General features: G+C 44.6%; 4 protein-coding genes across 4 annotated transcripts; 2 read left to right on the plus strand and 2 right to left on the minus strand.

The window, feature by feature from the left end:
* Positions 1 to 871: 871 nt before the first annotated feature.
* On the minus strand, positions 872 to 6263 carry BCIN_10g03370 (hypothetical protein). Its single transcript, XM_024695560.1, has 3 exons — positions 2147 to 6263; positions 1912 to 2093; positions 872 to 1861 (listed from the first exon to the last, which is right to left on the minus strand). Exons 1-3 carry the CDS (start codon positions 5862 to 5864, stop codon positions 1355 to 1357), a joined length of 4407 nt encoding a protein of 1468 aa, XP_024551354.1. The 5' UTR covers positions 5865 to 6263; the 3' UTR covers positions 872 to 1354.
* A 1138-nt stretch (positions 6264 to 7401) lies between these two features.
* BCIN_10g03380 (hypothetical protein) lies at positions 7402 to 8628 on the plus strand. The gene is made up of 2 exons (XM_024695561.1): positions 7402 to 7909; positions 7965 to 8628. The coding sequence occupies exons 1-2, from the start codon at positions 7784 to 7786 to the stop codon at positions 8589 to 8591; spliced, it is 753 nt and encodes a 250-aa protein (XP_024551355.1). The 5' UTR covers positions 7402 to 7783; the 3' UTR covers positions 8592 to 8628.
* Positions 8614 to 9728, minus strand: Bcdfg10. Its single transcript, XM_024695562.1, has 2 exons — positions 9127 to 9728; positions 8614 to 9069 (listed from the first exon to the last, which is right to left on the minus strand). Exons 1-2 carry the CDS (start codon positions 9656 to 9658, stop codon positions 8672 to 8674), a joined length of 930 nt encoding a protein of 309 aa, XP_024551356.1. The 5' UTR covers positions 9659 to 9728; the 3' UTR covers positions 8614 to 8671.
* An 83-nt stretch (positions 9729 to 9811) lies between these two features.
* Bcrbg1 lies at positions 9812 to 11960 on the plus strand. The gene is made up of 6 exons (XM_024695563.1): positions 9812 to 9972; positions 10026 to 10046; positions 10102 to 10913; positions 11107 to 11215; positions 11284 to 11404; positions 11465 to 11960. The coding sequence occupies exons 1-6, from the start codon at positions 9952 to 9954 to the stop codon at positions 11482 to 11484; spliced, it is 1104 nt and encodes a 367-aa protein (XP_024551357.1). The 5' UTR covers positions 9812 to 9951; the 3' UTR covers positions 11485 to 11960.
* Positions 11961 to 16784: the final 4824 nt, after the last annotated feature.

The raw sequence follows: 16784 nt of genomic DNA on the forward strand, positions 1-16784 counted from the left end.
TGCTTATACCGTCAATCTTCTAGTGCACCCACTCCGCTTCTACTCCTACCACCCTCCGCCCTCATCTCTCGCTCCTGCTCTTCCCCTCTCCTAGTCTAGAGAATCCCTTCCAACTTTCAACTTCCTACCTACCTACCTACCTACCCTACCCTACCCTTCATTTCACTTCACTTCACTTCAACTACAATCATCTCGCAGCGTAACATACCTACAAACCTACATACCTACATACCTACATACCTACATACCTACATACACAACACATCCACACATCCACGCATTCAACCGCTCACTCAACCACTGAAGCATACTCTAGTCCAGTCCAGCATTCCTACAATAATCTCATCTATTAATCCACTTCATTTTCTTATGCCCATACATAGTTTCATATCTATCACCCCTCATCCCTCATCTATCGTCTCAATTTTCGCCGCTTAGCTAACTACCTACGTATTTAGACAAGTCAGTACAATTCTATTGTAATCACTACCCATTCACCTGCCTATCTAGTTGTATGAACGACTGATACACTAAAATCATGAAGTAGCCACTGTTATATTTCGATATCTCAGTACTTCATTCAAAAGTTTGCATGAATACCTGCCTACCTACCTACCTAGTAAGTAGTTATCCAAACACTTAAACAAAAAGGACAATCTAGTTGTACGGTGCAAGTGCGTCTTTGGGGGCGTGTATATGGATAGTATCCCATTGTAAGTGTGACATCAAACATCCAGATTGCAAAAAATCTCCTCGCATTCGAAGTTTGCAGGAAATTACCCCTTGATCAATACATACTTAGCGGTATGCAAAATCTCTTCTACAACTTCATCTCTCGCAATCTAGAAAGTTTGAGGTCGCGATAATCAATTGATAATGGAGAAGAATTTATGTGGAGTTATGTAACTTTTTTCATTACTATCTATACATGACATTTGTCCTAACACCCGTCAAGTATCTTTGCCGGCTGACGCGTTTGAGTCTTCTGCCTCCCCAGTCCCCCCTTCCAACGAGTAGTCGGGGATGTCTTTATCCGAAAGACATCATAACGTGTTTGAACCGTTCCTTTGATTCTCACATCGTTTGGATGCATGATTTGGCTTGGATTTGGAATCGGATTAGGACCGTGAAGGGTATTTGTTCACTTCGTCTGGCCTCTCGATAGTTTGAGATTCGAATCTGTATATGTACAGTGTTGTGTTCCGCTGGGGAAAATATGACGTGATGTTTCTTTTCCCAGAAAAGAATATCTACAGACTTCTCCATCATGGGAATAAACTTCCTATACAATGATTATGTAACAAGTACGACGAAATGTATGTTGGTGCACCTCTTATATCAGTGAAAGTGTTTCTCAATCCAATATATCTACTTCGTGCATTACGGTTCCGTTAGAAAGAGGAAACGTTCCGTTTGAAAGATCGGTGTTTTGGCTTATGTTGATTGGGCCCGAAATAGATTCTTGAATCAGACCATCTTCGTTGAGCGATCTAGATCGATCGGAGTGTGGTGGGGTGATACCATCATGTTCATCACGTTCGCGCTGTTCCCAAAGCATTTGCGTTCTGGCCAAAGCCAATGCAAGCAATTCCTTCTCGTTCGAATTTTCTCGTCTTGATACTTTGGGTTCTGGGAAAGGTTTCGTGCTTGTTTTGGTTTCGATTTTCGTAGGCGTGACCAAATTTCCACGGATGTAGATTTGGGGCTCAGGCCAGAATGGTTGGCTTGGATCATGGTCTGAGTCTTGCTCATATCTGTTGACCGGAGTGGCACCTAATGGAACAAGTTCTTGGTATTCGATGGCTATTTGACTATCTCGTAGGTGAGGAAAATTAGGTACGACAAACATGAACTCCGATACCTACAATGATGTGAGCAAGCTAATCATTTTCAAAAGTGCAAGACACGTACCTTTATGAAGAAAAGATCGAGCCCAAGAAACAGCGGCTTAGCGTCTGCTGCCAGATGCGCACGTTCATCCGAGGGAACGAGTATATTTGGCTTGAAAGGATCACGAGAATATTTTGCGTGCGCAAGGGGCCATATAGCTTCCTTGGCATCCATATCTAACGGAATACGTTCCCACGCCGTATCTATCACAACAAGTCAATACAGTTTCTTTTCTAGTTCACTACCCTGTACTCACATCTTGATAATTCGAGGTCTTTCTCTCCCAGCAATAACGCAACGTCAGTGTTGAGCATCCATTGCTCTCGAGCACTGGGGCTGCCTATTGCTTCTGGTCTGATAGTATCATATCGATATCCTTGTATGATTCGAAATTTGGACAAAGAAGCAATTTTGAGTGTCTCAGCTTGTGGGAGTTGATCAAACACTCGAAGTAGAAGTGGAAGTTTCGATAATCTTTGTTCTTCCTTTTCTCGCGCCTGTCTCGCTTTCTCAGACCGTTCTCGCTCTTGCGCAGCGGCCCGGTTTTGTTCCAATTTCTCCCGCTCTATCCTTTTCTGGTCGTCGTATATTCGCCTTTGTTCTGCTTTGTCGCGTTCTTCCTGGGCATGTCGTGATTTTCTTTCCTCCTCTTCCTGTGCTCGCTTAGCAGCTTCCTCGATGGCTAGTTTCTCCTGGGCCTCTTCGGCTTCTTGAGCTTCTTTTGCCTCCTTTGCTTCTCTCTCCCGGACTTCTCTCTCCTTTGCTTCCTTCTCCTTCGCTTCCCTTGCTTCCTCCTCTTTTGCTTCCTTCTCTTTCGCTTCTCGAGCTTCCTCCACTGCTTTTGCTTCACGAGCCTCTTTGACCTCTTTAGCCTGCTGTTTGGCTTCTCGAGCTTCCCGAGCCAATTTTGCCTGCCTCTTGCGTTCTACATCAACCGGGTTCAAGAGCTCAGGCTTTTTGGCTGCTTGGATTTCCTCGTTCTCTTTGTTGAAACATGTCTCATTTTCCCCAGTCAGTTTGGACGAAAATCTTGATGTGTTCTCCTTGGTAGTTTTTAGGGTTGATTTGTCTTGAGAAGTTGTATCAAGATTGGGTGCTGGGTGGTCAGTACACGAGTTCGATGTGTTTTGATCTGTGATAATATGCTTTGAAAGTCCTTCTACTTTCTGGCGCTTAGATGGAGCACCATCAGTCTCCGTGGCAACTATTGTATCAAGGGTACCTGTGCGAGGTGGCGTTGTGCTCTGGCGTTGTCGTTTTATCGGACTCTTATCATTACGAATAGAAGCTAGTCGGTCTTTAGAGATGTCTCGTTTTGTGCCTTTAGTCTTGTCATGCTTTTCGCTCTTATCTGAAGCCATCTCGACGATGGAAGGTTTAGAGACCTGGTCTTCATTGGCAAGTTCGGTTGTTTGCGCAACAATTGTGGTTTTCTGTTTGCCATCTTTTCTTTTCGACTCTTCTACTTGGTCTCGATCTTGAACAGATATGGAAGAAACATTTGATGCAATACTTCCACGCCCTTGTCTATCCCGTTCCCCTCTTAAGTCCTTACCAGAGACAAGCTTACGTCGTGGTTTCGGAGGCTCGTTTTCAGAAGACATAGCCGCAGCATCAGCTTCTGTAACCTTGGGAGCTTGCAATTTTTTCTTAGGGGGGCCTAAAGGAGTGCTTTCCGTGTCTGAAGTTGGATGCGAAGCGTTGCTTTCCTCTTTTCTTGGACGCCCTGGGCCTCTTCTTGCTTGGCTGTGTGTGACTAGGCTCGGATGAAGGGAGTCGCTGCTCGCACGACGTGTCAATTCTACTTCTAAACTCCTCATCGATTTGGAAGGACTCCTCTTCCGCGACGGCGAAGATCGATCACGGGTAGTCCTTACTGGCCTTCTGGAATCGCGGCCGCGATCAGAGTCTCGATGAAGTTTGGGGGAGCGAGATTTGGAGGGCGAAGATTTGACTGGCTTCGAATATGTATTGAAAGCATCTCTGAGTGTTTCAACGACTGACTCATAGTTGGAACTGCCCCTCTCTCTCTCCTGCGCATGTTCATAGTAAGTCTTGTTGTTCAATCGCCTGGTCGGGTCGAAGTCTCCTGAAAGCAGGCACTTAATCACGTCGATATGACCTTTATGAATAGCACAAAGCATTGGTGTGGACCATCGAAATTCTACACCTCTCAAAGGCTCGGGATCGCAATCATAATTACCCAGGCCGAGTAGCAGGTCGACAGCGAATTTGTCGCCAGCTTTTGCCGCGATCAGAAGAGATGTTGGGTCCTTTCCCTTCTTTTGATTGACGTCTAGCCAATTATAGATGTTTGGGTGATCGCCGTTTCGACATGCTTCCCGAAGCATTTCAGCATTATTATGATCTCGATATAAATCTCGATGTGTAGTTCTATACGATCGTGCTCGTAGGCCGTTCGATATACCAGGATGCTCCGAGGTAGGGCTATGATGAGGACTATTTCTTGAGTAAGGTTCATGATCTGCATTTTCTCCCGGCGTTTGTTCGCTCAAGACAGTATCTTCATGGTGCTTAGACTTGGCATCTTCAATAAGCTGCTGCATCTCTTTCCTCGTTCTCCTGGTATTTTCCTCGTCCTCAGGAACACTAACATAAGCTGCTGCTAGATCACTAGGCTCGTCGCCTCCAGCCTTCTTTGCCTTACGTGGATCAGCACCATACTCTAGAAGGAGTCTCACAACTTCAACATGGCCGTTGTCAATGGCATCATGAAGTGGAGTGTCGCCAAGGTCATTGACTACATCAACATTGCAATCTTTGCTCAAAAGGAATTCGACAATTTTGTCATAGCCTACAAGACTTGCACCGTGCAGTGGCGTATTTAAGGCATTATCTGCTTGATTCAGGTCTTCAGGGTGCTTGTTGAATTCTTCCATCACTCCAGCGAGATTATTCTTGCGAACAAATTGAAATAACATGGTTGCGCCAGAACTATCCAGGTGTTTTTTCTTTTTCTGGGGGACAGTGACTGGCGTGGCAAGATCTCTGATGGTAGAAGCTGTGCGTTGCCGCGGCCGAGAGCTACGAGGGTGTGAGCGTCCGCTAGCAGAAGAGTCATCGGATTGGTACTCGGTGGATAGAAGAGGAGGCGGTATTCGTCCTTTACGGTGGCCTGAACTGTGGATCGACTTCGAGGGATACTGAGTAGAGTGGCCGCGTTTGTGAGAGCGTCCGTGGTGGGGAGACTCCGATCGTTCCTTCCTGACACCTAAAGCATTCTCCATGTTGATACTCAGCGAGGGTATGTTTCCTTTCCTTTGCATATTATTCAAGGCAGAATTTCGAAGTCGCTCTAATTTCCGTTCTTCGTGGTCGACATGGTCTTCGTCTGAGTCCGATGGGTTTAGCTTATTCCGCGGGAAAGCTCTTTCAACGGGTGTAGCCTTATCGACGCTACCTAAATTCGATAATGGTGGCGAAGATGATTCCTCGGATCTCAATTCTGGCACGGTAGATTTTGGAAGAGATGAATGCCGTTTGTTTTGTAGGTTGGATAACCTCCCATTATCAGGCTGAGATTTACTTGACTCGGAAGGATCGATTTTCAGACGCTTGCGCCTTCCTAGGTGATTTTCGGTTTGAGAAAGTGCTTCCAGTGATAAAGTTTCGCGTTTCCTAGACTCAGACGGCTTTCGAATATCTTCCTCGTCACTATTGTCTTCATGTTTGATCGATTTTCGAGTTTTCGAGGGTGAGTGGCCATTTTTACCTTCCAGGACGATTGTTTCTGCTTCTGAATCACTCTTCACATCAGTATCCTCAGGGGGTGCATCGGGCATCTCCACGTCCTTCGAAGCCTCGGAATCAGTCACAGTCTCTTGTCTTCCGGAAAGCGTCGGGCTTTTGATGATATTCGTGGCGTTGCTGACTTTGTCTTTTCGATCGATAAGGCTGGTGGTCGAGTCACCATGTTTTGTAGCCGTTGCTCCCTCATGATTGTGAGTGCCCATAACATCTAGGCTATGTGTCGCTGTATCCTGCGGATCATCCTGGCTTATATTATGAGTAGACACTTTGATCGTGAATGGTTTTCGGGACAAGGAGGAGCATCCGAGTCCTTCAAACTGATAGATGTATTAGTGAGATGCGCCGGTCAAATTGGGTTGTTGAAGTCAGAATCTCGAATGGCGGACGGATTATATCATTAAATTCGTAGTGTACTCGTGGATCGTGAAAATCTTGAATGGGAAGTGAGTGGGAAAGTATGTATCCGGATATGTGTAAATTTTGAGGATTGGTTGAAGAAGAATTGTACCCAAGGAGCTAAGTAGTATTTGGGAGTGGTTTTGTTAAATGGGAGGAATCGAGTTACCCAGATGGAATTGAATTACTTCCACTTACGCTTAGTCAGGAGAAACGCTAGACTGTGCGGAATACGGAAGCCCCCTCGGACACTACGCACAAAATACTGAATAAGGAACTTTCATGAACGAGCTTATCCTGTCTGATCCTGTCTCTTCTGTCTCTTCTGTCTATTGTCTGTCTATCGTGTCTGTCATAGGACAATACGCATTGTCCTAAATTGTCCCATGACAGCAGGACAACAATAGAACGAGATTCGAGGCAAAACACAGCAAAACAAAGCAAAGCAAAACAAAATACACAGGTGGCCATACTCGATTCATGAATGCCTGCCTGCCTAGGTTTGGATGTAGTATCGTACATACATCCATACATTCGTACATCCCCAGCCATACGCTTGACACTTGTTCCTCAAATCCCCTTTTTCATGCTTGAGGGACTGGGTAGGTAGATAACTCATCATACCCACCGCTTCTACTCGCATCTCACATCCAGAATCATATGATACAGTACGGTCGATGAGAACAAGAGGAATGGGACTGGATACGACGAAGCTTACAGAACAACGATATTTTCAACAAATCTGCCGGTGCGGAGTGTCGTAATCTATTTATATCATACAGGATTTCGCCACAGAAGTTCTTTTCGCTTCAGATACATGAACGTAGACGTGAACGTAGGCGTGAACTTAGATTGCTAGTAAAGAAGTCTAACTGAAGCAGAAATGAGGTCTAATTGAGGTCTAATTGAGGTCTAATTGAGGTCTAATTCGAACCACAATGTCATCGTAATCTAATCTTCATAGTGCAGTCTCGCGACAGTGCCATGGACGGAAGACTAACAACTAAACTTTGCAAAAGTCGAATTTCCACAGCCATTATCCAACCAAACAAAGGAGTACAACGCATCAAATGACCTACTTTTCTTTTTTTCTTAGCTTGTATCAGATCATCCCGAGGTCCTACCTAAACTCTTTCCAGAGAGTCCACCAATGGTCCTAACTCCTAACAAGTTCTAACGAACATTCTTTAAAACTCAAAGTGCTTGTATGGATATCACTTAGCGAGCCTAGAGCCAAGGTGGCACATAGATAGGAACTTGGAAGTGAGCGATAAAATCTTCGAGGGGTGGGAAGGTCAGAACGTCTACCGTACCGTATTCGCCTTTACGTACTTTATCTACCTTGGCAAGTTGGCTCCTTGGCCCCTTATTCTTATGCTAGTGCTTTATTAGTGCTTTATCATTGCTTTGCATTCTGCCAGTTAAAAATCCTCGTCTCAATGGCCCTCTTTTTCCACGACAATCTAGACTTGACTTCCACGGCACGTGATCGATTGATGATCCAAAAAGAACAACACGTGAAGATAGCCTATCTGTCTATCGTATCTCCCGTCATCGAGAAGGAACGTTTGTACATATTGTTCTTTCACCCCTCCCCTCCCCTCCCCTCCCCTCCTCTCCTCTATCAATTCTCTATCGACTCGTCTCTTCACCAGATCTTTACCCCTTCAAATTTCACACATATTCCCACATTTTTGCGCTTATCAAAGATACCTAGCCATCCAACATGGACATCCCACAACTAGCCTTGCCAACATCTCTGGATCAAGCTCAAATCAAGACTCTCCCTTCAAAGGCTTTTTATATTCCTAATTTTCTTACGGGAGAGGAAGAACAAATATTATTGCAGAAAGTGAGTCGATTCCAAGCCCATTCGAGATTTGGTATTTGACATTTGATTCCCGCAGATTGCCACAGCCCCCAAACCACGTTGGAAGCATTTAACTCATCGTCGTCTTCAGACTTGGCCTTCTGATTTGACTAAGAATACTCTATTGGATGCGCCTCTGCCTAAATGGCTAACAGATCCCGTTGTCTCTCGACTCCTTTCCTTACCTGTCTCGCAAGAAATCGGAACAAGTCACATTTTCAGCGACAGCCCCCATGGACGTCCAAATCATGTTCTAATCAATGAATATCTGCCAAACCAAGGAATCATGCCACACAAGGATGGATCCGCCTATCATCCAGTCGTCTGCACTGTAAGCTTAGGCTCAAGCTTATGCTTGAATATATATGGAGACAAAGATGATGGAACAAGAGAAGAGCAGCCAAGGTGGAGAATTTTCCAGGAACCAAGGAGTTTGTTGATCACAACAGATGAACTATATACAGATTACTATCATGGAATATCCGAGACCGAAGCAGAAATTAACCTAAATTCTACAACAGTCGCAAATTGGGATCTTTTACGGTCTAAAGATGAAATTCTTGATGGTAGATATGAAAGACAGGAGCGAACCAGCCTTACGTATCGGGACGTACTCAAGGTATCGAAACTAGGTTCAAAGTTAGGGTTGTTTGGCAAACGCTGAGAGACCTAATCTTATAATAATATGATATCGATCTCCATTTCTACTTTCAACTATCTACACCAAACCCTGAGGAGAACATTTCAGTATAAATATGGTATCATTCTCCATCTGCTCTTTACACTATCTGCCCCAAACTTTGTGGCATACCATTTCCTTGTTGAATCTGCAGTCACACCAAGGTTTGATATTACAAAGCACAACCCTGCCAATATGGTTCTGTTCAGGAACTGTCCCTGGGGCGCGGCTGCAATGGCAATTGCAATATACAGCAAGCATTCGCTAGTGTAATGAGGACAAACGACGTGGCGAAAGAAAGGGTTCGAGGGAAGAGTATACTTCTTCAAGCTTGCCAAGTGCTTGTGGCAGTTGTGCTGACAGACAGATGCAATCACAAATAGAGGTACTGCCACACAAGTCTTCAAAGAAGGCTTTGAGATGTCTATCAAACCTAGTGGATTGGTGGTCGCATCAATTATGGCTTAGGTAGTTAGTCATCAATGAAAAGAACTACAAGATTACAATTCATATCACTCACCAATACCTTCAATCCAGACCGAAATTCCCATGAACAAATAATACGCAATTCCAATGGCCCAAAGCCCAACCCACATCTTTGACTGAGAAGGTTTGGTGAGCGTAAAGCTCTCGTACAATCTCCGGCTACCCTGCAAAGCCATGAGTGTCCATGACAAAGTCAACTGATTAACTGTCATTGAGTTTGTCGCATCTTGTTGAGAGTAAGAGGCAAGCAATCTGAAAGCAGGTCCACGTGTGATGATTTGAAACGCCCAGAAAATGGAAGACGCCACGGAGGCGATATAATAGTGAGTGAACCAAGCATGGGGAACCTTTAGAGAGCCAATGTACTCGAACACACTCGTAGTCTTGCTCTGGGAAGATGTGCTTTTTTCTGGATCTGGCGTGAACCCCCGACTGCCATAGTTCATGACATGCTGTCGGAACGAAGGTATCAAGATTCCACCTAAATCAACTGTGGTCCCTAAAATGAAGAATGCTGCACAGATATTTTGGGGATCCATAATCCTTGTGATGAATTGCAATAACATGATTTTCTGGCAAGACCTTCAAGAATCCCCGGTGAGCGAGTGGCACATCAGCTGAAATGGAGACCTTGCCGATTGGGGAAACTGAAGAATATTTGTGCCTGAGGTTCAAACTATGCGATCATAGAAATAATTTTTGATGCAGAACCCCACAATGAAATTCACATCATCTTCAATTCCAAAATTTAAGATCCAGCTTGAGGGAAATCGCAATACATTCTTTCCACCAAAAAACCCCCCCAACAATAACCGTTTTTAGATAAGATATCTGGATCTGACCAGAGAAATCCGCAATCATGTCGACCACCGCTGATAAGGTATACTCCTTCGTCCGCGACCTCTTGTTCCCAATGCTAATACCCCTCCACAGATCAAACAAATTGAGGATGAGGTATACTCCCAGGACCTAATCAATTCGCCGTCGATAGATCCTAACGAAATAATAGATGTCCAAAACCCAAAAGAACAAGGCGACAAGTTTCCATCTTGGTCAACTTAAAGCAAAGCTCGCTAAACTCAAGAGAGAGTTGTTGACCCCTACGTCAAGTGGTGGAGGAGCAGGTGTAGGGTTCGATGTAGCCCGTACAGGTGTCGCCAGTGTTGGATTTATAGGATTTCCATCGGTGGGAAAGAGTACATTGATGAGCAAACTTACCGGACAACATTCAGAGGCTGCCGCATACGAATTCACAACCTTAACGACAGTACCCGGTCAAATTTTATACAATGGAGCAAAGATTCAAATTCTGGATCTTCCGGGTATTATTCAAGGAGCCAAGGACGGAAAGGGTAGAGGTCGACAAGTCATTGCAGTTGCCAAGACATGCCATTTGATCTTCATTGTATTGGATGTCAATAAACCCTTGACGGATAAGAAGATCATTGAAGATGAATTGGAAGGATTTGGAATTCGAATCAACAAGTCGCCACCAAATATCGTGTTCAAGAAGAAGGACAAGGGCGGAATCAATATCACTAATACTGTCCCAATGACGCATATCGATCACGATGAGATTAAGGCTGTCATGAACGAGTACAAAATTTCATCCGCAGATATCGCCATTCGTTGTGACGCCACTATCGACGATCTGATAGACGTGCTAGAGGCCAAGGGACGAAGTTATATTCCTGTCATTTATGCATTGAACAAAATCGATGCTATTTCGATAGAGGAACTTGATTTGCTTTACAGAATTCCCAACGCATGTCCTATCTCTTCTGAGCATGGGTGGAACGTTGATGAACTGTTAGAACAGATGTAAGTTTATGATTTGAGGGTTTTTATATGAGCTTTTCCCCTGGGATACTTTCGATAATCCTATCGAGTGGCGCGGCGTTCTAGGTCTATAATCGACTTGCTCAAGAGAAGATGCAAGGCGTTCACCAGAAGCCAGCAGATTTCTGTGGTTGCAAAAAAATTGCCTAACAACTTGATACTAACTCTTGAACAGGTGGGAGAAATTAAACCTTGTCAGAGTTTATACAAAGCCCAAAGGAAAGTTGCCTGATTACACAGCACCGGTAGTGTTACGTTCCACCAGGTGCACAGTTGAAGATTTTGTAAGTGGCTATTTTCATGATTCCGAGAATCGTGTAGCACAGCATCAAGTGACTAACGTTGATCAAAGTGTAACGCTATCCATAAAACTATTGTGGACGATTTCCGCGTGGCTATTGTTTATGGAAAATCAGTCAAGCATCAACCTCAACGTGTAGGTCTCAGTCACGAATTAGCAGATGAAGATATCAGTAAGTTTTCACATATCGATGAGACAGTTGTCATGAAACTTGGGCTAATCCATCATTCAGTTACTATTGTCAAACGATAAAAAAACATGCAGAATAGAACGATACGGTGTAACGACCAAGGATATTCCGGTGGTACGAACGGCGCGGAGAAGGACAATGGACGTTCAAGAAGCCAAGGATTTCGGAAGATAGAGGAGGGGATGGGCTGATACGTTCTTAATGGTAATGCTCGTCAGGAGTCAATGGCGTCATGTTAAGGTACAGACACTTGCGGGCATTTGGGTTACTGGGCTCTGGAAGAGATAAGAGGTGGCTGCTAGCTACAGTACTGGTAGTTGCCCGTGGATTCGTACTCGCGGATTGGCGCCCCTGCCCATCTTGGTATGAGAAGGCTACGAAGGTCGATATGAGGAAGACATAGATGAATATCCAAAAGAGATTTTTTTTACCCCTCAATAGACTTGAATTGCCAGGACAGGGTCCTGAATACAGATAGTTATATTTTTTTTATATTGGGATGTATACATGTGATACAATACGCTGCTTGTTGGGTTCATTTGTCAAGATTAATAGTGCCGCAACGCTTGAGTGGATGGATGGATCAATGATCTTCAGGTAGGCGCTACGAAGATGTGATGAATGATAACTTGGGATTCCATGGGCCTGGGTCAATTTTGTGTGCATGGGGACGCTTGGATCAGTTGATGAGACTTGGATTTGAATGCTCGGGTTTGGCTAGATTCGGATGAGATATTGAGGTGTTTGGGTGGATGGGTGGATGGGTGTTTGAACAAGATGGTTGAGAATGGGGTGTGGTGGGTGTTTCTTTTAGGTCAAGTTGTTGGTTGCGTGAGGGGAGTTGGAGATGAGGCAACAGTGACGATATGGTATGGTGTGGTATTGGGGGTTGAAATGAAATGCTTCATTATCAGTTGCCCGACGGGGTGGGAGAGGGATTGAGTGATTGAGTTGGAGATAGATGAGGTGCCTAGTTGATTCAAGGGTGTCGGCGTCAAGGTGGGGGGGTTTTTGTATGGTCCGTATGGGTTTGAATTTAGGTTTGTATAGGGATATGGATATGGATATGGATATGGATATGGATATGAATGAGATTGATAGGGAGCGGCAATCAACTCGCAGAGTGACGCCTGAAGGAGGGATCTTTCAAGTGCCTGGATTTGGGAATACTAGGTAGGTATTGCATGGTGTATATTACTCGTTGGAATTTGAGTCACGGGTTATGGATGGAGGGATGGATGGATGGATGGATGAAGTAATGATTCTGTATGGTAAGTAGTTCTATTGCGTTCTGAGTCCTGGGTATATCTCTGTAGAGTTCGCAAAGCTTCTGCAGATTTGCTGTTTTCTTCCATACCCCATCTCCCGCACCGATGGATCTAGATTCTCAATCCTAGATCTCCGGGCATAGATAGGTATCGTACATAGATAGGTGGGTAGATAGATAGATAGATGGGTAGATAGATGGATAGATAGATAGAGACCGGGCGGACCATGACAAAAAACTATGGATTGGTTCGTGCAACATCATGTCATATCGCATCATATCGAAGCTGGGTACCTATAATCATGGCTGCACAGACATCTTTGCTTCTTCCTTTCTTTGCTTCTTTGCTTCTTTCTCTCTTTCTCGATCTATCCGTCCATCCATCCCACCCCTCATCGTCATGAATCATGATGTTCGCATACTCAACTGAGCCTAGCGGACCAACCCGGCACTCCGTCATGTCCGTACCTGAGTCTTGACTCCTGACTCCTGGTTGATCAACCTGTCCGTTCCTGAAAATTCGGCGCTTCGGGTACCGTTCTTCGTAAGGTTGATCGCTTTCGTACATGATTGGAATGTGTCCTCAGCGGCTACAGAAGCGTTTTAAGCGGTCGATGGACCTCCGCTGTGGGAACTTGGGCTCTTTGGGGGGAATTAGCATGGATGGGGGGGTTGATTGGTTGGAGTGAATGATGGATGATGGGTGGATGGGGTTATGGGATTTAATTGATATCAAATGGAAGAATTGGGAAGAATTCGGTGATCGACGCAGGCTTAGGACGCTTTTTTCTTTGTACAATCGGATGAGATGAGATGAGATGGGCAGGATTGAAGATTAGTCGTACAGTATGTATCTATTGAGAGAAGAAAAGTTCAGATAGGAGCTCTCGAAAAGGCTTATTGAAATGAAAATGAAGGTCAATTTCGAATGAAAAAGGTTGTAATATGATATTTCGCCAAACCTTGATGCAGGTGCCCATTGAGCCAGCCAGGTCAGTCTAGATGCTCAGGTTGAGCAGAGCAGATGAGGATCATTTCCCCGCGATGTCGATAAGATTGTCTCAATTGCCGCCGACGAGAAAAACGTGGATGGAGTTTTAGCTTTAGGTACCAGGTATATACGTAGAGACGATGTCTTTGAGTATGTATCATGATGTATGTTTTACCGCGGCAAGCTAGCAAAGAGGTCTAAGCAGAGACAGGGAACAAGCTGAGCATGATTTGAAATGAAGTTGTCACCTCGTGATAGAGGATCTACAAAAGTCCCGAGGTTGAAGTTTGGATGATGTTTCTAGGTTCCTTCACCGCTGTTGAGCAGAGAGATGTGTATGTTGCAGCCAAGACGTAGGTTTGAAAGGGGGACGTGGACGCGTTTATTTTTGCTTTTGGCTAACCCCTCGCCTTCATCGCTATGTACAATGCCAGAGTTTGTTTCACATGGTGAATGCGCCACCGATGTGCTGCTGTTTTTCTGTGACCTGGATGAATCAAGAAGTTGAACATGTACATTCGTAAGTGATAGCGAGCGGTGCCTCACGGCCGCTTTACAAGCTGCTCGCCCTTGACGAAACGTAAAGTAAGGCTCCCTTGAGATCGTCGCTGAAGAATTTAATCAACCAGTAGATAAAATGCACAGAGAATAAAACGAAATAGGTCGAAATCGGAAAGAATTATGAAAATGAACGGACTTGCAAGGAATAATTGCAAATCGATTTGAATGAATAGTGGGCCATTGGGATTTCACCCGGAGTTTTTGACACGAGAGTGTAAGGTTAGACCAATGATTAGGAACGTGGATGATGCACAAAGATGGGGAGCCCAACTTTAGATGCGAGGTTCCTCCACATTCGGGGGTTTCGGTTAGGTTGCTGGCACGGTTTGATATGGATAATGAAGACGGGAGGATGGATGATGGATGGATTGGAATGGTGTCTGCTCGGTTGACAGTGCTGGATGGCTATTCATGCTTTGGGCGGGGAGCGGAACGGGAAAGAGGAGAAGCGGCACAGGCGTGCCTAAACACCTTCGACACTTATAAACCCCATCTGCTCAAAAGAGAACTTCGCGAGATATAATGTCATGGCGGAGTACGGATTCAAGGGGACGGGCACACAGTGGGGTGTTAAGATTTCCAAACATAACCCCCCCTGGTCGGTATGTACCGATGCAGCCGAAGCGATTCCAACACGATTTCGGAGTTAGCAATCAGAGCAGACGCGAGGCGAGATGGAGTGGGAATCGTGAGGTGAGGTGAGATGAGAGAAGACGGCCATGGCCATGGCTGTATCCTGTTACCTGTATCTGCTATGCGAGGTGGGTTACTCAGGGGCAATGCACGCTGCAAATGCAGTACATGAAATGGGCTGCACCTACGAGCGCCCTGGACTAAAGCCGAGTGATTGAAGCCTTGCCATTCTGCTGAAGTGCAGGCGGGTTGCTGGTGGTTGCAGCAGATATCTGTAGCTCCCAACCATACAAATACAGAACTGAGATTCCAACAGTTGGAAACTTGGGACGAAGGATGAATGGTACCTACTTCAATGGCCCCCAAAATCAAGAAATGAGGCGAAGTGGTCTTGTCGAGAGGGAGGAATGCGAAACGATGAAGTCAATGCCATGCAAAATCTTGATTGGGGTCCAAAACCTAGGACCAGAATAAACATAGAGTTCACTAACTTTGCTTACGGTAAGTAAGGTACGGATCTATTCATTTCTGCAACGATCCTCTTTTCCACCACGAGGGCTGGTTGTAGCTTCTACACCATGGTAACTTACGGCAACGAAACGTTCGGATTCCATGTAAGGTTCGTCTAATAAGGGTGGCTTGACTAGGTTTCAAATTTTGGCTAATATGATAAATGACAACTTTTGGTATTGAAGGGATCAGTTTGTTACCTGTTTGGGGAACAGGTGGAAGTTGCTCCGGACTTGAATGAGCTCTGATTGCTGGCTGGTTTCTCCGAAATCCTTGTCCTTCCGGTGCACCTGTTGCACCATCAAAATTCGTTATCAAAATGCAGCGCAGACAAACTTTGGCGAGACGAGACGATGAAGGGGCTTTGGAGATTATGGTTCTTGTTATCGATATTATTATTATTATTATTATCCGAACAGAACCTAGAGACTCAACAAAAAGGAAAATCAATCATTGATAACTGCGTCTGAGCAATGGTACTTGAAACGATATGACATGATATAATATGATATGATAATGAATGATTTAACTGTCCTTACTGCGGCAACTAGCTCGAGCTAATAAGCAATCCCCAGTACTAAGATCATTTGACGGATTTACCTCATTTTTTACTTCCGGGGCGTACCGTTTGATTAACTTGGTTATCAGACCAGAAGCTAGAAGCAAATTCAAATATCTAGTAGGTTCATCCAAGCGCTTCATTCGTTAATAGCTCGGCATCCTGGTTTTCATCTACGATATCCAGTCAAACTTTAGACCTCGAGTAGTTTAGCTAATTCCCCATTTGACTCAGCTGAAATGAGATGCGATTTGACATTTAACCTATTTGGAAGATAATCATCTGGATGTCCCCTACAAAAACCTGGAAAGCATCATCTTCTCAATCTTTTGGAGAAAGGCGGATGAGAGTGGACCTTGACACGACGATATGTTTTTACTGAACAAAGCTTCAAAGAGGTCAATCTGATCGAAATTAGATACTTGTCCTCTCCACTCTTCACAACAAACTTCCCAAGGTCCCCGAATCTTCCGTTCGAAGACCTTGAGATTCGCTCTAGATATGTTTAGATGTTCGGCGATTCCTTCAGCTAGCTCTGATACTTACCTACCATACAACCGCAATTATTGCATTCCCTGAGCTACCCCCGTGGACTCTTTTGAACAGATATGTACACAGATGATTAGATGATTAGATCCGCTTCTCATCTGTGGACTTCGCTCCCAAGCAATCATTTGGTCAAAGCAACAAATCAGGTAAGTCTTCAAGTCTTACTTCGTACTTTCCCTGTACCTGAACCTTACTAAACCATATTAACCCCTAGCAAAATCAATGATCAATTCAAATCCTTGCAAATGACTTCTTTTGCATCTTTTCCAACGGATTGCTTTTCCTTTTTTCT

Source organism: Botrytis cinerea, chromosome 10 (genome assembly GCF_000143535.2).
Source record: "Botrytis cinerea B05.10 chromosome 10, complete sequence".
NCBI lineage: Eukaryota > Fungi > Ascomycota > Leotiomycetes > Helotiales > Sclerotiniaceae > Botrytis > Botrytis cinerea.

Excerpts from the sequence above, each read along its gene's own strand:
- BCIN_10g03370 (XM_024695560.1), bottom strand. The coding sequence starts at position 5,864 with ATGGGCACTCACAATCATGAGGGAGCAACGGCTACAAAACATGGTGAC. Across the intron at positions 2,094-2,146 it reads AGACCTCGAATTATCAAGAT|ATACGGCGTGGGAACGTATT; the intron begins GTGAGTACAGGG and ends TTGTTGTGATAG. Across the intron at positions 1,862-1,911 it reads TCGATCTTTTCTTCATAAAG|GTATCGGAGTTCATGTTTGT; the intron begins GTACGTGTCTTG and ends ACATCATTGTAG.
- BCIN_10g03380 (XM_024695561.1), top strand. The coding sequence starts at position 7,784 with ATGGACATCCCACAACTAGCCTTGCCAACATCTCTGGATCAAGCTCAA. Across the intron at positions 7,910-7,964 it reads AACAAATATTATTGCAGAAA|ATTGCCACAGCCCCCAAACC; the intron begins GTGAGTCGATTC and ends TGATTCCCGCAG.
- Bcdfg10 (XM_024695562.1), bottom strand. The coding sequence starts at position 9,658 with ATGTTATTGCAATTCATCACAAGGATTATGGATCCCCAAAATATCTGT. Across the intron at positions 9,070-9,126 it reads GGTCTGGATTGAAGGTATTG|CCATAATTGATGCGACCACC; the intron begins GTGAGTGATATG and ends TAACTACCTAAG.
- Bcrbg1 (XM_024695563.1), top strand. The coding sequence starts at position 9,952 with ATGTCGACCACCGCTGATAAG. Across the intron at positions 9,973-10,025 it reads TGTCGACCACCGCTGATAAG|ATCAAACAAATTGAGGATGA; the intron begins GTATACTCCTTC and ends ACCCCTCCACAG. Across the intron at positions 10,047-10,101 it reads TCAAACAAATTGAGGATGAG|ATGTCCAAAACCCAAAAGAA; the intron begins GTATACTCCCAG and ends ACGAAATAATAG.